Here is a 22025-nt window from a genome sequence, read left to right as displayed (position 1 = left end):
GAATGGACTCCAGCTCGATTTCACCGCTTCGGAAGGACGATTTCGGTTCGAGATCTTAAGAAACACTCAATCTAAAACAAAGAGGGACCAAAACTTCGTCAGGAGCAAATCCAGCCTCAGCTCTCAAAAATTCATCACACATCACTGAAAAATGTAGTAGCAAAGAAGGACAAACTTATTTAATCACCAGCAAAATATTATTTTACTTAGAATCACAGTAAAATAGTGATCAGGTCAGTCAAATCTGTGAAGGCAGGGTCATTATTCAAAACATGATTATGAAAACTTTCATATTATTTACAAACTAATGAAAAAGAAAAAGTCATGCTGCAAATAATAATTAGTAATGTTTATCTACTTACTAATGACTGCAGCTCCAATGGTTTCTCTTAAGAAATGTCTTTTTTAAAAAAAAAAAAACAACAACTGTATTTTTACTTTAAAATCTGTCAAATCTTGGATTCGTACCTCGTTCCATGAGCATCTTTCATTAAAAACAACAAAACACGATGAAGTATTTATGAAACAGAGCAAAAGTCAAGTGTTCAGAATGAAGAATTAGCATACCGATGTCAAAACACCTCGACGGACGCTAAAATTGATGCTAAATCTCTGCTAGTCTTTCTCACTTGACCTTTCTCGCTTGTCAACACAAACGCACCAGACAAAACGTGTGGTGTATCACTCACTGTATATTATGTTATTGTTAATCGAACCGTAATTTGACAAGAAGAGGAGAGAATCACTGAGTAACTGCAGCCGTTTCAATAACACACTTTGCTCTCTTGTGCTCGTTACTGCTTGTCATACGCTTCTTTGTTTTTCATTTTGTTACCGGCTTTTGTCTTTTCTAAAGCAATACTTTATGGAAAAATATTTTAAGACTATTTAATACAGTATTATTAATAATTATTCAGTTGCATTGATATTGAACTTTTTAAAACAGTTACAGTAATAGTTAATGGATTTAGTCCATTAGATTGTGCATAGATATTGAAATCGGAAGAGTGAAGTTCCTAGTCCCGTGTCATCTTAGAAACACAAGACGGCTGCTTTGCACAGTTAATCCAATTCTGTGCAAAAACATCACCAGTTTACAGCCTGGCAAGTGTAAAAGAGCTGTCGTGATTACCGAGTAGTACGTTAGTCTGCTATTCTGAACGCTCGGGATCAGAAACAAACTCCCATCATTCCACAAACTTTGCAGGCGCGTCTTCGGCGACGTGTCGTCAGGTCAAAGGTCACGCCGCGCTCTCGCTCTCCCGGCTGAAGTCGGACGAGCTGGACCGCTGTCGGCGGAAGTCGATGAATATTCCCTCTGTGTCTGAGTCCAGAGACTCCAGAATCTGGTCCACGATGGTCTCGGGACTGGACGAGGACGACTCCCGCCCCGACGCTGACCGCTGGCCGCCGGCCGAGGAGCCCAGCTCAGGGAAGATCGGAGGAGACTGAGCGGCGCGGGCCGGATCCTCACGGACGTCTGTCGGCGGGCTGGGAGGCACCTCTCCGAACGCAGGCTCTTCCGCGCAGGACGTCATCTGACACACGGAGTGGCGTCGGATTCCCGCGCCGGTCGCCGCCCCCACGCTCTCGGGGTCGTATTCGGCCACCGGCGTCAGCATGGGGATGTTGTAGCTCTTCGAACGGACCACGGGGTTCTTAGCGGGCGAGTCGGCGGCACGCGGCCAACGGCGCAGGAGCCGCTTCTCTGAGAACAAACAAACAAATAAGCCACGGGTCGGGAGAACCTGCTGCGATTTCTGCACGAGCTTTACCGTGACGCCGCTCACCCAGAACACACGAGCTCTGCGCGATGGAGCCGTCGCCAGAGAAAAGGCCGTGCGTCCCCAGATATGGCGACACCACCTTCTGCACCAGACACTCCAGCTTCAGGTAATCGTTGGTCACTCCTTTGGACTCGTGAACCCCCTGTAGCACACAGAACCACGATTATTTTCATGACGCATCCATTTCTATACACTTTACAACTTTCTCTGGTTTCTAGAAGCAGGTCTCTCACATTTTTACCCAGAAAACACGTACAGCAGCGGTCTCAAACCCAACTCCTGGAGGGCTGCAGCTCTGCAGAGTTTAGCTCCAACTCACACCTGCTTGGAAGTTTCCACAAGTAATCCTGAAGACCCTGATTAGCTGGATCAGGTGTGTTTGATTAGCCTTGGAGCAAAACTGTGCAGAGCTGTGGCCCTTCAGGAATTGTGTTTGAGACCACTGACGTACAGGGTTTCTGCAGGATTTATGACACCAAATGTAAGAATTTAAGGCCATTTTAAGACCAAGTAATACATTTTATGGAATAATTTAAGGGAACACAGTATATCATCAAGCTTTCTTCTTTCCAATTCATTTTACAAAAACAAAAAAAATAGCTTAACTATAACACGAAAACTACTTTTACGGTACGTTCTGATCACACTACAAAAATGATGTTCGTCCTCTGTAATTTTATCTTGTTTTCCAGTGCAAATGTCTAAAGATTCATAAATCAAGATACATCAATAAGCAAAATGACACAAATCTTGTTTTCTAAGAAACCAATCAAAACGAAGTGAGTTTATAATTAAAACAAGGATTCGAGTTCCTTCGAACACAACATTGAGAGACATTTTTTCTTAAGCATAAACTCACTTAATTTTGTTCAGTTTCTCAGAAAACAAACTTTATTTTTCATTCCAAGTAAATGCTTCTTTTAGGATGTTCAGATATTTGCATTGGAGAAAAAATACTGAGGAAGATGTATGAAACATTTAATGTTATGACCTTATGAACTGAAAACTTTCTGCTCTGTTTTAAGACATTTTAAGGCCTTAACTTGTAAAAGGGCGAATGCAGTCCCGCAGAAACCCTGCAAGCAGCTGTGATTCATCATGATCAAATATCAGCAGCAATCGCATCTGACAGATGTGAAAAAACTAAACAATAAAACAAAAATATGAGCCCTTTAAAATGCAGCATGCAGAGACACACAGGAAATCAAACCAGAAACACACACACCTTGTGAAGGTCAAAAATGATGCAAGTGCAGAAAACCACAAATATACACATCTCACAAACACTCACACTATGACGTGTGTTTACTTGGAAATAAAACTCACATACGCATTTGTCTTGTGTGACTCTGTCCTGGAAGTTTAATTGTCTTACACACGTGCTACAGAAACCTACTGGAAACTCACAAGGAAACTGACAGTTTCAGCTCTGCGTCGACTCAGGAAATCTAGAGCATTATCAACGTTTCTGATGTTTGTTTACACAAGCGTCTGACGGGTTGCTGGGAAACGGCTGCATCTGTTCTGTAAAACACACACACACACACACACACACACACACACCTGCAGAATGAGCAGCATCTGAATGATGGAGGGCGGCACACGGGCGCGCGGCCGCGTCAGAGCATCGTCCAGCTTTATGTTCAGAGTGATGATGTTCCTGAAGTGAAGCAGAGCCAACTGACGGACGGACGGCTCCTTCCCCTGAACACACACACAGTCTCAAATACACCAGAAGTGTATCCTTTACACACTCTCACATGCTGCTCACTAGTTCAGAGCAAATAAATCTGCTCTATCGGCAAGATAAGAGCACTGGAGTGTTTCGTGAAGTACCTGGACGGGGTAGAAGATGGCCTGCAGCGTGGACAGAACATCACAGAAGAAGTAGTCCCATGTTTCTGCCAGAGAATCCAGCAGCTTCTGACCTACACACACACACACAGCAGAACTGATTTCATACTTCCACTAAAAGTCAGCAAAACACCAGCACACTGAGTCAAACTAGTGAAGAGAAAAGTGACAAGTGGTCAATTCCACTAAGCATCACTTCAGCATCAGCACGTCCTTTTAATGCAGAGGAAACTCTTCAAAACCACAGACAAACAAATGATTCAGACAGCAACTTACCTTCATAAAAGCGAATCTTATCTCTCAGAATCACCATTCCCTTCGTCAGCAGCTGATTCTGTGACACAATCACAATCAAACTTAATTCACAGCCGCTTTATTTGGTATTCATTATTGATCTGATACTCGACTGATCACCTGCAGATACTCTGTGAAGAAGGAGCCCAACTCGGTCTTCAGGAGCTGCCTAGAGACAAACAGAGAGAGAGTCACTCAGGGTGAAAGAAAAAAGTCTGTATTATTTACACACTGATGCTGCTCACATGTAATAAACATACAAAAGTTATTAGCACATTTAAAAATGTTTGTTATTTATTCTGTATCAGTTTGATGAAGTATTAGTAATAACTGCCCTTTATTATGCACTCGAAATGAAAGGAAACTTCTAATCTAGTCTGAACACAAGCACATTCAAGAAACATCTAAAAAGTCCAGTGAGAACAACACCATCAGTCCACGTGTCTGAGCTTCAGGGTGTTTTTGACTCAAACATCTGCCCGAGTACATAAAAACGAATCAACATGTAATCAGACCACAGACAGATGAGAGATACAACCAAACCCACGTCACACGTGTTGAAGCGTTCGCTCATTCCAATGACTGTCAGTACGTGTTGTTAATTCATCGGACTCGTCATGAGGCGGCTGTATGTTAGTTAAAGTGGTTCTAGTCATCAGGCTGTTACTTTACCAGCAGATTTATTCACTTTGGCCATAACCAGCAGGACTAGTAAAGGTCACTCACCTGACGCCTTCATTCAGCACATACAGCTCATTCTCTCCCAGATCCCTGCGCTGGAACACGGCGATCACGGCATTATGGATGCTGACACACACACACATTAAAATTTTTTGTGAGGTTTCAGGCTGGACTGACATCTAACCGGGTTTCACACTGAATGTTTGTGTGTAAAATGAAAACAGATGAAATTAAGGTGAAGATTTTCTGCTTAGTGAGAAACAAAACGTTCCATCAGCTTAATGTGACAAACACACACACACACAGTCAGAATCAGTGATATCAAACACTCATTGTTCTCCAGCCACTGGTGTGTGTGTGTGTGTGTAAGAAGAGAAACAGAGGATTGTCTTCACACACACAAATACACACACTAATGAGGGCTGATGTGTATGTTGTTTACACACGTATCATGTGGGCCACACACACGCACACACACTTTTCACACAACAAACAAACAGAGGAAACTGGTTTTGTAGGAATTTCTCCTCAAATGATGATGAGAACAGAAGAACATTTATACAGTGTGTGTCTCACAACAACATGAAGCCGTTTGTCTACACACACACACACAACATGTTGTTTCTCCATGTTTTTTGGGGACATTCCATAGGCGCAATGGTTTTCATAGGCGTACAAACTGTACTTTCTATTGCCATACACCTCACAGGAGACTGTGCACATTTTTACTTTCTGAAAAAATACTCATTCTGCATGATTTAGAAGTTCCTAAATTTCCTCATTGGGACCTAAAAAATGTCCCCACAAGGTCAAATTTACTAGTATTACTATCTAGTATTACTAGTATTTACTAGTATTACTACTATGTGATAAATACTAGGTACAGACACACTGCAGGATGTTACTGTGATTTTATTCCACTTCAGAACGGTGTTATTTACTCTTTCATGCACTTGACAGTTATAAATGGATGTGCATGTGTGCATCTGTGTGCGTTGCAGAGAAAAGGCTTCATGTTGACGCGCCACACAAACGCTGTAGAAAAGCTCATTTGTTGCAATCATGTTCTGAGGAATCATTCCCATGCTTGTACCTGCTAAAGTACAGTTTGTGTACAAAATGTGTCCCAGAACAAAACTCCTCCTGCTGTTGTAAAAACAATTAGCAAAGTAAATGTTTAAAGCCTTTCATTTATATTTGCATTTTTTTTAAACTCCACCCTGAAAAATGCAACCAGGTTTGGGTCCTGCTCGAGTTTAGTCAATATTTATAACTAGCTGTACGTAAAAATCAACAGATGACTACAGTGTTCCTCCATTTACACAGAGCCGAACAAACGTGTTGCACATGTGGCGCGTGTGTGTTGTGTGTAGTATGTGTGTTTTGTACCTGTTCCAGGTGGCGTTGGTTCCTGCTCGGTGCTGCTGGTTGTTCCTGTCGTCCAGCGCTGATCTCTCTGACCGACCCAAATCACTCAGACTGGGAGAACTCATCAACTTCAGCCTGTGAAGAGTCCTCATGATCACACACACGTGCACAGGCGCGCACACACACACACACACACACAGACACAGACAGACAGCCGTTAGAGAGACACAGGACGGAGTGCAGTGTGTGTCGTCTGTCTCACTTCTATTGTCAGTCTGTGGTTCAGAGGGAGGGACTCAGTGAGACAATGTGCTCGAATCAACCACTTCCCTGATGAAACACACACACGTACGTTCACACGTAATCTTCACTCCACTTTCTAAATGAAGATATTCTATAGACTTCTATTGTTTTTATATACAGCTAGTTATTATAGCTGTAACTCGCATGCCAACCCTAACAGCAAAGTTCTGCATTCTTAAGAAAAACTATTTTACAAACCATTTTTTACAGATGAGGAAGTCACCAGAAGGAGGTTTTGTTAGGTTTAACTCACTTCTGGGTACAAATCTGTGCCCAAAATGTGTTTAAATAGGCATAAATACACACTTGATAAACTCAAACATGAGTGTGTAAAGTTGATCTGAATGCGACTCATATACAGTCAGACGATCACATGACTAACACCTGATCAATCAGCACATGAACATCAGAGACTGATCAGTGAATGAAAACCACGGAGACAAATGTCCATCATACAGTCATTGATACACACACACACAAACATCACAGCACAGAATCACACGTATGACACACACAGTCTGTACTCACTCTAGTAAGGGCGCATAATAATCCCAAGCCATGACTAGTTCAGCTCAGCTTTACTAACACATGAGCAGCACTGGTACTTCCTGTCTGACCGTTCGTCAGCGGCTACAATGGGATTGGAGCACAGATCATGGAAGTGAAAGACACACACACACACACACACACACACACACCTCCTCGTCGCAACATCCCAGAGAAAGTCTCTTCATTAGTACATGATTAGACAGTTGAAATCATCCCACTGAAGTGAGCAGATGATGGAGAGAGACAACAACCTCCACACAAAACTAACCAGATACCAACCATGAGTAACTACACAGAAACAGATGCATTACTCGCACAGCGTCACACGAACCGCTCTGTCCATCAGAAGATCAGAAACCACTAGTTAGTTTGCAGACAACTCTACACATATCTCAGCTGATCTTCAATCTTCTTTTGCCTCAGTGGTGAAGCATGAAACACAAATAAACATTTATAAACATGAACATCAATTCAGGCACTGAATCAAATATTCATCAAGGCCAATAATAACAAATACAGCAAACTGGAAGATCTGTAATTTATTTTAATTGATCTTTTGTGTCAAACGTGGCAGGGCTTTCAGACTCGCACGATTCAGACTTTACACTTTCATGAATGAGACCAGCAGAATCCAGATCAGTCCAGGCATCAGTTTACATCACAAAACACAAAGAGCGAGTGAACACAGATCTGTGGGTCTGAGCTGCCAGCAATAGCTCTGCTTTAATTTCAGTACTGAATTTGGACATCAAACCCAAACGACTTCACATAACCAGAGGCACAACTCGCTGCTGCCGCCGGATGAGGGACAGAAAAGGAGCGGAACTCTGCCGCCGCCTGCTGGATCACGTGTGTAAGTGCGTGACGAGACTGCGCGCGCGTCTCCTGTCATGATTTAACCACCTCAAACCACCATAACCTGGTTAAAGTCACCCACTTCAGCTCCACAGTGAAGGACGATCGAATCACTGACACATCTGACCCTAGACCAGGCTTCCTGAGATGACTCATTTAGATTTCATTAATGACAGGATGAACCTTGAGCTGCGCAGAAATCAGAAAACCACCTGAATGAATCAAAGCACACTACACCTACTGCACACGAACTCATCCAGCATACTGACAAAGCTGTGAATTGAAACGTGAAAAACAGTGACACACACACACACACACCCACCGATGAGGACTTTGCACTGCAGATTGTCGTAGTGTCTGATCTCAGACCTGCGGAGCAGTTCAGGACTCCCATAGCCTGAGTTCATTTGATGTAGCTCAATTACTGAATTCCTGTTCATTTTCCCTGATAATGGATCCACACAGAGAGCACGAGTGACTCACAACAGCCAGATCTATTCGTTTCCATCACTGATTAACTCAAATCACCTACAGCTGCAGGTGTGTCAAACTCTCAAGGACATGAAGACGAGCACAATCAACGGAATATCAGGAGAAAACATCACTGAAATCACCGTTTTATTTCTCCAACACAAGTTTCGAATGTGAATCAACTCACCGTTTCTCCCTTCAGCGGCTGCTGTGATGAAAATCTCTGCGTTTCTTTAGTTTAGGCTTGGTTCGGTTTGGTTTTCGTTTAGTTATCTTGTCAGTTTTATATTCACAGGAGAGTATTATTAGTTTGAGTTTTAGTTTCATTAAGTTTAATCGAGTTTCTCGATGTCTGAGTCGCGTCTCGCGCTTCGCGTCCGTCTCGCTTGCAGCAGCAGCGTGCGCGCGCATCTGAGCGTGCTCACGAGGGAAGCGCGAGACCGGCGGAAACCTAACCGCGCGTTAATGATGATGGACTTCGCGTTTGATAGAAGTTGAATGAAAACGATCAAGTTGTTTAACACATAAATAATAAATAATCACATGTATCAAAATAAAGTGAATTCCTGAAGAACACGAGCCTGATCAGACGAGATTTACATCGGAACACCATGTAAATGGGTTAAAGGACCCTGTCGAATGTACAAATGAGTCATTGATGGTGCTATCTGTCATTGAGCTGATCTACATGATTAGGGTTATTCACTGTGACTTGAGCAGACAAATAGGGTTTGTGGTCAGTGTAAATGTCTGTGACTGATGGCAAAATGCTCAAGTGTTTCACAGAAACACACGGTCCGTGCGGGTGCAGTAACGCATGTCTTTAGTGTCCCTAGTTGCAGCGAACTACGAAATACAAAAGACAGAGGTCTTTAATGAATCTAATGAGAAACATCCATGAATGTGCAGCTTTAACAGATGGATGGAAGCACATCAGTCATCAATCTCTTTTTCAGAAACACTGCAGCAGATTTTAGCAGATCTTCAGGCTGCTGTTGAACACACCATGAGGCCCGCTGTGTGTTTAGCCGTAAACAGCATGTGTGTGTGTGTGTGTACTTGTTTTTGCTACATTGTGGGGACCAAATGTCCCCACAAGGATAGTAAAACCTGAAATTTTTGACATTGTGGGGACCGGCTTGTGGTCCCCATGGGTACAAATGCTTATAAATCATACAGAATGAGATTTTTTGAGAAAGTAAAAATGCAGAAAGTTTTCTGTAAGGGTTAGGTTTAGGGGTAGGGTTAGGGTAAGGGGATAGAAAATACAGTGTGGAAATGGATACAGTGCGCCTATGGAGAGTCCCCACAAAGATAATAAACCAGACGTGTGTGTGTGTGTGTGTTTGGGTTTCTGTGAGATCCAGATCACACTCGTCGTACTGTAGTTTGTGCAGGTCTGCTGTGTTGTGTTGTTGTGGCAGACGAGGAGAGATTCCTGATCACAATAATGAACACGAGTCAAACGCTGCTGCTGCGCGTCCGTGAGAGATAAGAGAGACGAGAACGAGAAACAGAAAACAGTGTCATGAAATCAAGGTGAGACTCCAAACGTTCCTGTCACGCTGCAGTGGCTGATACTGAATAACAATGAAACACACACACACACACACACGTTTGTTTTTGTGAATTGTGGGGACTTTTTCTATAGACTTCTATAGATTTTATACTGACCAAACGATATTGTCTATCCCCTAACCCAACCCTAACCCTAAACCTACCCCTCACAGAAAACATGTTTGCATTGTTACACTTTCAGATAAACACCATTTACTATTTTTAATCACCACAAGCCGGTCCCCACAATGTCAAAAATTTCAGGTTTTACTATCCTTGTGGGGACATTTGGTCCCCACAATGTAGCAAAAACAAGTACACACACACAAACACACACACACAGCTCTTCATCTGCTGTTTAACTGTCGTCGGCCTTGAAGTGTCTCTGCATCTGTTCTGCTCTCATTTCTGACCCAAACAAAGCCGTTACAACTATTAAACTTCTCAGACCGGATTCACTCACATCACACACTGGTCTGGTTCAGCCTCGCTAACCAGGTGTGTGTTTCTGATTCATTTCAAATGAACATCATGAAGGCACAACAGAATCAGAGAAGAAAGCTGATGGTTAGTTCAGCTCTCAAACACGCTCGTCATCGCTTCGACCTGACTGGTATATATTGTTCTGACTGATGTCGCTCCTCTCATTCACACTTTCTGCTTGTGTCTGTTTCCAAAACACTATAAGGAAACCCTTAACCAACCCACAGTTTCTCTAAACTACCCACGCCATATCTAATGCGCCTGTTAAGGTCTGAAAAACACACTCTGTTTGACCCTGAGAATCAGCATGAACAGAAACAGAAAGAGAGAGAGAGAGAGACTGACAGACAGAAAGAAAAACAGACGAGAGACAGATGAGACACACAGGCAGATCCTCATGGCGAGCGTGTGCGCGTCTCTTCTGCATAGAGAACGAGCACAAAAGAGGTTCTCATGACGACGGACCGTGTTTTTGTGAGCCGTTTATTCATGGAGCCTCTTGTGTCTTTTTCTGTGCGTGTCCCACTTCAGCGGGTGCAGATGAAAGACCGCCATCAGATACAGAACTAATTGGTCACGACGAGAGAAAAGACGGGCCTCTTTCGCACATTCGCGCGAAGCCTTCGACGGATCTCCCCGTTCTTCCGCTCGCAGTAAATAACCCCGAATATCAGCTGAGACGATTCTCAGCCGCACTCGTTCCTGCTGAACGACAGACCGAGCGCATGACACGACACCGTGAAGGCCTGAGACGGGCTCATCTGCGCATCTGCTGAAGCGGGTTCATGATCTTCTCGGGCCGTTCATTGGATCTGGAGGAACAAAGCAAAGACTAAGTGACAATGCACAGCGTGTACTTCAAAATATCTGAGGCTCTCGAGCAGTTCAGCAGACACATTGACTCTAGTGTTGTGGATTTTATGAAGCTGCGAGTGAAGACGGAGAACGTCGATGCTGTGACGCTCTCAGTCTTTCCTCTGCAGCTCTATCAGGAGAACACAGCCCACATTAATATTGTTCTGCAAACCACATTTTATTTCCTTCCTTCCCATTCACACTTTCTGCTGGTATCCGTGTTTCCAAAACAGCAAAGAAACCCGACGTACAATGCGAGGCTGAGGCTGAAACCACATAAATAAAGAGCAAGTTCAGCAAAATGAATGATCATCTGATGATTTCTCAGTGAATTACCTTCTTAGTACGTGCTTTTGTGTTTACATGTTAGTGTTATTTACATGTTAGTGTTATTTACATGTTTGTGTCCTGCTTCTGTTTTGATATTCAAACAACGCCAATGAATAGACTTTTGAAAAAAAAATGCATGATAAAATAAACATACGAATGTCTCAAGAACATAAAACACCTGCGGCTCCATCTGAACTGCATGAAGAGACCTTTCACACCTTCACCTTTCACAGTCAGACTGTATATGAGCTCCTCTGGTGGAGAGCGCCACCTTGTGGACATTTTCCACACAATCATCTTCACTGCTGCTAAACTTGATCTGTTGGAGAGAGTTCTAGAGCTCAAGCCAGGCTTTTATTGAACGTTTTGTATGAGCGGCCCCACATCCAATGAGGTGAGTTTGGGGCGGGGCTATCTGTTTGACTGGCCAATGCCAGACGGGTTTCACATTAAGGACATTATAGCACCTGTACTTGAGTTCAGAACTAACGACAGTTTAATTTGGTTGTCCACAACGACGAACGTGTCGAATACAGCGCGGTCGCATCAGCAGAAGCAGCTCTAGCCACGCAGAAACTCCGCGGGCGTCACGCAAGCCGGCGACGAAGGCTTTCGTTCCAGACCAAACGACCGTTTACTCTAAAGTGACGCTCATTTCGGCGACAGTCACGGCCGAGCGTTTGGGTTTGCTCTCGCCCGTGTGGATCCTGGTGTGGCTCTTGAGTTTGGCGGCGCTGGCGTACGCTTTGGGGCAGTAGCCGCAGCTGTAGGGCCGCTCCTGCGAGTGACTGCGCCGGTGCCTGGCCAGCTCCGACGAGCTGCGGAACCTCCGGGGACACGCGGCGCAGCAGAAGGGCCGCTCTCCCGTGTGGATGCGCTCGTGCAGCGCCAGCTCGGTGGAGGTGAGGAACGTGCGCTCGCAGTGGCCGCAGGAGAACGGCCGCTCGCCCGTGTGGATCAGGTGGTGTCTGTTGAGCGCGAAGGGTTTGGCGAACATCTTGCCGCAGTAGACGCAGGGGTACGGCCGTGCGCCGCTGTGGGACAGGAGGTGCTCCCGCAGGGCTCGTTTGAACTTGAAGCCCTTGTGGCACTGCGGGCACGAGTGCGGCCGCTCGTCCGCGTGCGTCTTGTCGTGCTTGATGAGCTCGCCGAGCGACAGGAAGCGCTTGCCGCACTGCGAGCAGAGGTACGGCCGCTCGCCCGTGTGCATGCGCTCGTGCCGCCGCAGGATGGAGGGCTGCGTGAAGCTCTTGGCGCAGTGCGGGCACCGGAACGGCCGCTCGCCGGTGTGCGTCGCCAGGTGCTTCTGGAGCCCCGCGCGGAGGCCGAAGCGCTTCCCGCAGACGGAGCATTGATGCGGCCGCTCGCCCGTGTGGCTCAGCTGGTGTCTCTTGACGTCCGTGCGGCGCGTGAAGGTCTTGTCGCACTGCGGGCACTTGAACTGGCGACGCCTGCGGTGGCTCTGCCGGTGCACGGATCTCTGCAGCAGCGTGTCGAAGCCCTCGCCGCACTGTTCGCAGCGGTACTGCTGCGTGGCGCTGTGGGTCTTGCGGTGCTGCACGAGCGCGCCGAGCGTGGGACTGGCCTCGCCGCAGATGGAGCAGTAGTGCGGCAGCTCGCCGCCGTGACTCTTCTTGTGGTGCGCCGTCAGGACGCGCAGGTTGGCGAAGGCGCTCCGGCACACGCGGCAGGTGAAGCTGGCCTCGCCGTGCGTCTTGCGGCAGTGTTTGGTCAGATCCCAGGCGTGCTGGAACGTCTTCTCGCACTGGCCGCAGTGGAACGGACGCTCGCCCGTGTGCGTCAGCTGGTGCCGCTGGACGTCGGACCTGCGCGTGAACTTCCTGCCGCAGGTGTCGCACGCGTGCCGAGCGCGAGGGTTGTCGGCGGCCGGCGGTTCGGTTTTGCGGGTCTTCCGCACGCGAGACGGGCCGGCGGAAGGCGCCGCGGTTTCCGCTCCGTTCGCAGGCGTTTCGGGTGTGCTGGGTGGCTCGTCCGAGGCGTCTGCAAGAAACAAGAGGAAAACAAGCTTGAAATTCTGCAAAGTTAACGAGCCTATTTATCCAACATATCTACTACTGCGATGACACTTGTAATCAAACAGCGCGTCACTGGAGGCTGTCAGATTGTCAAATCCATGCTGAAAACTTGATCCAGTAAATGGACTGATTCTCATCATCCTTCACTGTATCAGGTAAACCAGGGGAGTCCAAACACTGTCCTGGAGGACCTGCAGAGTTCAGCTCCAACATGCTTCTACTCACCTGTCTGGACGTTTCCAGACCATGATTAGCTGCTTCAGGTGTGTTTAATAGGGGTTGGAACTGAACTTTGCAGGGCAGTGGCCCTCCAGGAGCAGGGCTGGACACTCCTGATGCAAACCAACCAAAACACACCACCAGCACCACTAGCTGCATTCGAATAGCTTTCGCGCCTGCCGTCCAACGTTACCGTTACGATCTCCGTGTGATGTGACGGCACTCCTGAAACAAAAAACACGTAGGAATATTTTAATCTTAGAAGATGAAGCGCAGCACAATCTGTCTGATTTAAGGATGCGACTTTCTTATCAGGTCTCACCGTTGCTCCGCGCCGTTCTCCGGTTTAACCGATGCGGGTCGTTCTCGTCGGCGTGGCGTTTTTACCATGACATTTTGGTCAGTCGTCTCTGTATTTTTTCTCGGCCTTCCTCTGCCTCTCCGCTGCGGCGGTTTCTGGTCAACGTCTGATACGGATGTTTTGGCTTCCTGTGGTGCAGACGCGTCACTTCCTGCATCAGCCCCGTCTCTCTCATCGTTTGGGTTCAGCTGGTTGGTTTCTTCCGTCAAGACTTCGTCCTGTAGGCCGTTGTCATTCTGCGTCTCATTATGGGACGTTGCTGTCGCGGCTCCGCGTGAAGCGTCACCTTGCGTCGGTTTGTCAGTGAAAAGCGCAGCAGCTTCTACAGACACAACAGGACTCTGGTCTACGAGCAGCACCTCCACGCCGTCAGCGTCCACCTTCTCCATCAGCTCGACCGACTCCTCCTGGCTGCTGAGCTCCACCTCCGTGTAGTCTGTGACGATGATGGTGTCCGAGCCCAGCTGACCCAGAGCGGCCGGACTCAAGATGGCCACCGCCGACGACTGGACGTGGTACAGCAACGGCTCTGCGGCGAGAGTCACGCGTGCGGACGGGGGGACGGACAGAGAGGAGAGGATGCAGTCGCCGGAGGAGCGAGGAACAGCGCCTGAGAGAGAGAAGGCGACACCGTTAACGCAGGTCACCTCACAGCTGATGCGTCAGTTCATGAGACAAATATTTTACACAATACATCCTTAACGCATCCAAAAATATCATAATGCACGTTATCGTCCAAGCACAAGGCTGTCAGTACATTTTGGGACTGACACAACAACCGTTTATGCATTTAGCAGATGCGTCTTATCCAAAGATTTATTAAAATGCCTTCAAGATAAACAATTTCTAACTTTATGCATTTCCAGGAAACTGAAACTATGACCTTATTTTGCAATGAGAAAATAAGCTATTTTCTGAGAATGTACGAGACATAGATATAAATAATTAGAAGAACAAATAAATGCAGTAAACGCAAAGATGTTTCTGCTACAAATCAATGCGTTTATGACAAATCAAAATACAAAAACAAGTACCAGTTTGCAATATCAAGCAACGACGGACTGTACTGCTAAAATCGCTGGAAGTCACACGTGCGATTTAATGATGCCGTAGCTGCTCTTATCTTCAACATAAGGTGGATAACGACAAAATGTCCAAACCCTGGCAGATGCACTGCTCTGTGGCCTAATTCATCTTAAAACCATTAATGAAACTTTTTTGCATGTGACTTTAAACGCTTGAGTAAAACAAATATAACACAGAAGTCTGTCGGTTTCCTTACCCACTTTGCCTTTCTGCCAGCTGTGAGTTTCTGCGCCTCCAAACAGCTGATGCTGCTGCAGGAGGAGGTGCAGGTCGTTCGGGTCGGTCCGCATACAGTCCTCCAGACCAGCGGGAGCAGGATTGAGCCACGCCAGCGTCTGAGAGACGAACGCAAACGACAGACCGTGCTTTAATGGCACATGCTCGGTTTGTCTGGTTATTATGACCTACTTAACAGTGACTTGACTTAACAATACCAACAGATAATCACAACGACACCGTCACGCGGGCCTCTTTCCGACTCAATAAACTTAGTAGAAAGCAATCACTACAATTTGAGTATATTAGTAGCTGTGCTACCATCAGCCTTTGCTGCGATACTACTGGTATCTACTATGTGGCTTTATGCGAACATATGTACGCAGGTAGAGCTGGATAAAATATTTAACAAACGGTTCAGAAACGTAAGTCTTATTCACACACAGGACAATGACTATAACAGGACGTGTTTTTCTAGGGAACTCAAACGAGATCAATGCTAATGCTAACGTTAAGGACACTGGACAGACATCTGGACTTCACAACACAGAGAGTCGCTGCTGTACTTTTTTAAAGTCGGGCACAGGAAGCAGTTTCTCCAGGCAGGAGAGCAGCTCCCACATCAGCTCCTTCAGCGCCGTGTCGAACCGCGCCCCATACTCCACCGGAAACACCTCCTGTGCGACAGACAGACGACGGGATACGTAAACACAGCCGATCGGTCACGAATCGCGCTGGAGGATCAACCTGATGTGTGTCTGACCTGGAAGAAGTAGGCTTTCTCCACCGGATCCTTCAGCAGCGCCAGAACCAGAGCTTTGAAATTAGTGACGGATGTTCTCAGATCAGCGTCAGGACCCTGAGAAACACACACGGATCCAATCACACCAGAGCGAGACCTTCAGCCCTACTGATACGCCTGCTTTCATAACAGCTATTAGGTTCGCCGGGACATCAAAATGTTATAAGCTGAAACCAAAACCACCCGTAATTATTCACAATCCTCAGATTCAGTTGGGTCGATGACTACTACGTGTGACGACCAGCAGCTGTGACTTAATCAATGTGACTGAAAGACATTAGAAACGTTGACATTATGATGAGTGTGTGTCGATTGGTGGTAAATGTTTTCATGGAAGTCAGTACCGGGTGTCCGGCCGGAGCTGCTGGAATCTGTATTTTGTCCAGGTGGGGCTGCATGGATCTGACGCTCGCCGGAGCACGACACAACTCCAACACCATCTGCAGGAAAACACAGACGATTACCACGGTGGAGGTTCACACGTGCGTTGTATCAGCGGACGGACGCACGAACGGACGGACGGACGGACCCTGGCTCTCAGGCCCAGCATCAGCTGCGCTCTCGGCCTGTACGCCAGCAGCTGCGGCAGCGTCTCCGTCACCATGGAAACGAACTCCTCCAGCTTCCCATAATGCATCACGCTCTTCTGCTGCAGCACCTGCCACATGAAGGCAGACATCAGGTGCAGCGGAGGAACCAGCAGCCGCAGGGACGCCAGAGGAAGCCCGACGCCTGAGGAGACAACATGAGACAACATGAGCAAACATACACCTACAACAAATAACGTTACACGGCATGCACGTGGAGAAGCGTATCCCACAATGCACTGCCCTCAACTCATTTCTAGTGCCCTTCCATTTCTAGTGTGATGAACGAACTTGAAGTAAATGCGAATGAGACACGTTTTCCCCTGTATTCAACACGTAAACAAACGTTCGGGAGGTCACGTGACCTTAGTGCGGCATGCCACGGTTTGCACATCTGCATATTTTGGCGAAACGCTGTCGGCCAGCACGGTAGTCCACACACACAAACTACTTGTGCTGCCTACACTGCAGAAATAGCACGAGCGGCGTCTGAGGTGTCGGTGTCCGTCAGTGTCGTGACGTTCTGCGCTGATCGGTGCGCAACAATGACTCTGATCAATCACACATCACACCGCGGCCGCGGAATCTGCGCAGGATCAGCGTTTCACCGCCAATATCAGGGGTAAATTCGTCGGATGTCACGGCGCTGAACGCACAGCTTCGCGTTTCCACAAAATCAGCTCTTTGAGGTTTAATTACCTGTGTTCGCGATTTCAGCGCAGTTTTCTTCGTCCATAGGGAACGTTGTTACGGCTTCACGAACAGGGTTAGGCTGCGTGCGTGACGTCACATCCGGTCTGAAATATTCAAAATAAAAGCGTCGAGATCCTTAAGAAGAAGAACATGTAATTTGAGGATAATAAATAGAAATGCGAATACAAGACCATTTTGGAAAATATATTTATTGTATACAGAGAGAGAGAGAGAGAGAGAGAGAGAGAGAGAGAGAGAGAGAGAGAGAGCTTGTCGATATATCTGCTGGTGTTGTATTTGACTGACATTTTTAAAAAATAGTCTGTAAAACATTCGTATTTGACCTTTTTTCTTATTTTTTTAAAGAAGATTTTGTCTCATTAGAAAATCATTTCTGTTATATTGTAGTTTTATGTGATGACTGATCAAACGTCACTTTAATTGCCAAAGTCTGATGACAAACATGCCCCAGTTAAGAAAATATCTGGAATAGAAAAAATATAAAATATATAAAAGGTCATAGTAGACATGATTTAAGTTCACTTCAGATTTGTGAAATAAAACCGATACTTGCATACAGTACAATCAAGGGGCTAAGTTCTGTATCTAATAAAGGTTCTGTATCTAAAAAAGGCTTTTTTATGACGGACGAAAGTTTCGGACGCAGTTTGTAAACTCGACTGACACGACGTGAGGTCGCATCAATTTTTTAACGTGCGGAAATTTCGGACTCAGTGTGCAATGACCTTTACAGTCTGAAAACTATATAATCACGGTTTTCAGTCATTTGCGTATGATTGTCGCATTTCTCCGCACGGTACTTTGTCAGTCAGTTTTCACCTCGCGGTTATAGATTTGATTAGAATACGGTACCTAGTCGCATAAGGTGTTTGTTTTATATATACTTTCATATTAATGAATTATCTCACACATTACAGCGGCGGCTGTGTGTCGCCCTCTAGTGCCGCAGACGCGCCACAGCACCATCAACAACATGCGCGCACACGACATACTTAAGAGTGCAGAGCTTTATTCGTTCGGTCATACGTACATTTATCAGGATGAACTGACTTGATTCTGTATCTAATAAAGGTTCTGTATCTAAAAAAGGCTTTTTTATGACGGACGAAAGTTTCGGACGCAGTTTGTAAACTCGACTGACACGACGTGAGGTCGCATCAATTTTTTAACGTGCGGAAATTTCGGACTCAGTGTGCAATGACCTTTACAGTCTGAAAACTATATAATCACGGTTTTCAGTCATTTGCGTATGATTGTCGCATTTCTCCGCACGGTACTTTGTCAGTCAGTTTTCACCTCGCGGTTATAGATTTGATTAGAATACGGTACCTAGTCGCATAAGGTGTTTGTTTTATATATACTTTCATATTAATGAATTATCTCACACATTACAGCGGCGGCTGTGTGTCGCCCTCTAGTGCCGCAGACGCGCCACAGCACCATCAACAACATGCGCGCACACGACATACTTAAGAGTGCAGAGCTTTATTCGTTCGGTCATACGTACATTTATCAGGATGAACTGACTTGATTTACACACTCCAACGTATTTTATAGCTTCATAATTCAGTAATAATAATAATAATAAACGCCGCTGCTGTAGATGCGCTTCATGTTTCTGACCAGCAGGCGGCAGTAACGCGCAAACAGCTCTTATGACGCGCTCGCTTTCTCTAAAGGATCATGGGTAATGTAGTTGTTTTCTACAAAGAAAATAACTGTTAAACATGATTATTTAAAAAAATTGAAGGAATGCAAGCTGGTGTCTTCGGCAGAAGCATAAACCATAGATTAACAACCTCGTAGCTCATGAAGAAAATGAATGTGATTTTTAATTCCGGAACTCGACTGTTTATATTTTCGATATTAAATGTATTCTAATAATAATAACAACAATAATTCAGTTAATACCGCGTATGGAAGAAATTCGCAATGTCGATGTATTGATGAGCTTTTGATTTATAAAAATATTAGTATAAATGTATAAAAGTATTTATTATTACTGCCCTTTTAATAAATATTTAAATAAATTCAGCCGAAACATTTGTTTGTATGATGGGCCTATATCGCATTCGCATAGCCAGATACCTTAAATTTAAGCCCAACTGTAAAATACTTGCTTCGGATTCATGTTTACTATTATCACTTAAAAAAAAAATCCACAAATGATTACGTTCGATTATTTGATCACATGACACCAATCTGCTTTCCACCGCATTTTAAACATATTTTAACGTGAACGCTGTTTCGCCCCGCGCTCGTACTTTAGATTATAACAGAAGCTCCGTCCGTGTCTCTGCGCGAACAGCAGGCGGCGCTATCGCATCACTCAAGGTGTTCAATGAACGAAAGGAGAAGAACAATATTAAGAAAGAAATGATCAAATTCCATTGCACTATTATGTTTTGTTTTACATGAAATACAGCCTAACCCAATATATTATAAATAAAACTATTTAGTTGTCTTTATTTCTCTCTTGCTTGCGTTTGCTTGTTGATTCTCTGGTGTAGTAGTCAGTAGTAATTGTTTGAGTTAAAAAAAAATAAAATCAGTCCTCAGTGAATAACTATTTTCTGTTTATTTTCTGTACTCTTGTTCAAACCGATCTGGCTTCGTTCCGTTTTCATTTCTGTCTGAGTTCGTGGACTTTTATTTTGTACAGTTCTCTCGCGTTCGCTTCCGGTTTCACAGACGCAGCGGCAGCAGCATGGCACCAGGAGGAAAAATAAACAGACCCAAAACTGTGAGTTTCTGCATCAAAATGATTCAGTTCTGCTAATCAGCGCGTGTTTACGCCTCCGGTTTTGTATTTGCGCTGTCGGACTTAAAATACTGCGCTTTTAAACGGAGCGTCGTAAAGCACATGTTGATTTCAGGATGTTCGTCTGCTAAACACGTTGATCTGGGACTGTTAATGCGTGCGATAACCTGTGATTAAATTAGAATAAATCATCAAAATAAAGCTGACCTTAACTAACACTACGAAGTCGTATTGTCCGTTGTATTTCCAAACAAAAATGAGAGAGTTTGTGGCAGAAACGCTTGATCATGTCAGTCCTCCGTCTGTTTTACACTGCAGGAACTGGGCAAGAAGCTGTTCAAGAGACGCAGGGTTCTGAGTCAAGAAAAGAGAAAGAAAAGGCGTATCGTGGGAGCCGTGATCGACCGAGACATCATCACCGAACACCACCTGAAGAAGCGGAGGTGTGAGGCCGTTAATCGCGCGTTCCAGTCTCCCTTTGAATAAACACGGTTTGTTGATTGTAATGAACACGTTTCCTCTGGCGTTTGACAGCTCCAGCTCCAGAGCGAACATCACTCTGTCTGGGAAGAAGAGGAGGAAGCTGATAAAGCAGTTAGCGCACATGGAACGAGAGAAGATCGTCTTAGAAGGTGCGGTATCTGTGCTGCACGTCCTGATTTTGCTGAGGTGGATGTGTTCCTGGAACAACATTTTAATCCAAAGACTTAATCTTGACCACATCCCTACACCTAACCCTAACCTTACCCACGAGTACTCCTTAAAACCAGAAGAAATGATAAATGAATGACAAGCACCAAACACTGATTGTAAGCCTAAACTTCACAAAAACTATACACTGTTTTTCAAATCCGACTGGTTAATCACAATGTTGTTCCAGGAACATGTCGTGCTTGGTAAAGTCAGGTTCTGCATCTGCGCTTGTTTTGTGCTGCTTTAGCGTCCTGATCTCGACGATCACACACGTTTGTCTCTTCACAGTGGAGACGCAGAAAAAACTCTCCGCTCCTGTGGCGAAGAAACCTGCAGCCGCGCAGCAGCACAAGAAAACCAAGAAAACCAAGAAAGCAGCAGCGTCGAAGGACACAGAAATGATGGATGTGGAGTAGCACTTTACAGAGCCTGTATTTTCATGGACTTGGTTCTTTTTGGACTTCTGCTGCTCTCATAGTCATGCCGTTACAGCCACAACACACTGGTGTAGGTCGATCGCTAAAAACGTGTGTGTGTGTGTGTGTGTGTGTGTGTGTGTGTGTGTTGAGAAGAATAAACATCGTGAGAGATGCATTTGGACTCATTTAGTGGATCTGCCCACAGTTTCCACAACAATATTGGGCTGATAATAATCAGAAATGAGCACCAAAACAGCAAGATTTCCGAAGGATCATGAGACGCTGAAGACCGGAGGAAAGACGCCGAAAACTCAGCTTTGATCACAGCAATCAATTACAGTTCAACAAATATCCACATAAAACGGTATTTTACACTTAACGTTACTGTGTTTACTGTATCTTTGATCAAATAAATGCAGCCTTTGTTAACAGAAACGACTTTTTTCAAAAAACTTGTGACTGCAACATCTGCTTTCTAACCCATGAATGATCGATGTGTGTCGCCCTCTAGTGCTGCAGATGCGCCACAGCACCATCAACAACATGCGCGCACTCGACACATTTAAACGCGTGCAGAGCTTCATTCGTTTGGCCATACGTGTTTATCAGGATCAATTGACTTGATTTACACACTCAACGTATTTTATAACGTCATAATTCAGCGATTACAATAACAAACGCCGCTGCTGTAGATGCGCTTCGTGTTTCTGACCAGCAGGCGGCAGTAACGCGCAAACAGCTCTT

At 45.4% G+C, this 22025-nt stretch overlaps 3 protein-coding genes across 5 annotated transcripts; 1 reads left to right on the top strand and 2 right to left on the bottom strand.

Annotated features, from left to right (window-relative positions):
• Positions 1–154: 154 nt before the first annotated feature.
• prr5b (proline rich 5b (renal)) lies at positions 155–8580 on the bottom strand. 2 transcript variants are annotated; one of them, XM_051108136.1, is made up of 9 exons: positions 8350–8580; positions 6006–6119; positions 4662–4742; positions 4056–4104; positions 3918–3975; positions 3624–3715; positions 3351–3491; positions 1791–1929; positions 155–1708 (listed from the first exon to the last, which is right to left on the bottom strand). In XM_051108136.1, the coding sequence occupies exons 2-9, from the start codon at positions 6107–6109 to the stop codon at positions 1242–1244; spliced, it is 1131 nt and encodes a 376-aa protein (XP_050964093.1). In that variant the 5' UTR covers positions 6110–6119; positions 8350–8580; the 3' UTR covers positions 155–1241. The 2 variants fall into 2 exon arrangements, with proteins under 2 accessions (XP_050964093.1, XP_050964092.1); XM_051108135.1 differs by lacking the exon at positions 8350–8580 and adding an exon at positions 6816–8323.
• A 2636-nt stretch (positions 8581–11216) lies between these two features.
• Positions 11217–17631, bottom strand: si:zfos-932h1.3 (zinc finger protein 497). 2 transcript variants are annotated; one of them, XM_051108123.1, is made up of 9 exons: positions 17394–17631; positions 16637–16839; positions 16452–16547; positions 16069–16164; positions 15872–15982; positions 15286–15424; positions 13965–14613; positions 13836–13867; positions 11217–13388 (listed from the first exon to the last, which is right to left on the bottom strand). In XM_051108123.1, exons 1-9 carry the CDS (start codon positions 17428–17430, stop codon positions 12022–12024), a joined length of 2730 nt encoding a protein of 909 aa, XP_050964080.1. In that variant the 5' UTR covers positions 17431–17631; the 3' UTR covers positions 11217–12021. The 2 variants fall into 2 exon arrangements, with proteins under 2 accessions (XP_050964080.1, XP_050964081.1); XM_051108124.1 differs by lacking the exon at positions 17394–17631 and adding an exon at positions 17060–17271.
• Positions 17632–19999: 2368 nt separating this feature from the next.
• Positions 20000–21716, top strand: c4h11orf98 (chromosome 4 C11orf98 homolog). The gene is made up of 4 exons (XM_051107391.1): positions 20000–20151; positions 20488–20612; positions 20704–20801; positions 21151–21716. The coding sequence occupies exons 1-4, from the start codon at positions 20116–20118 to the stop codon at positions 21276–21278; spliced, it is 387 nt and encodes a 128-aa protein (XP_050963348.1). The 5' UTR covers positions 20000–20115; the 3' UTR covers positions 21279–21716.
• The last annotated feature ends 309 nt before the right edge of the window (positions 21717–22025 follow it).

This window comes from Labeo rohita, chromosome 4, assembly GCF_022985175.1.
Source record: "Labeo rohita strain BAU-BD-2019 chromosome 4, IGBB_LRoh.1.0, whole genome shotgun sequence".
Taxonomy (NCBI): Eukaryota; Metazoa; Chordata; class Actinopteri; order Cypriniformes; family Cyprinidae; genus Labeo; species Labeo rohita.
This window is presented reverse-complemented; position numbering and strand designations above follow the sequence as displayed.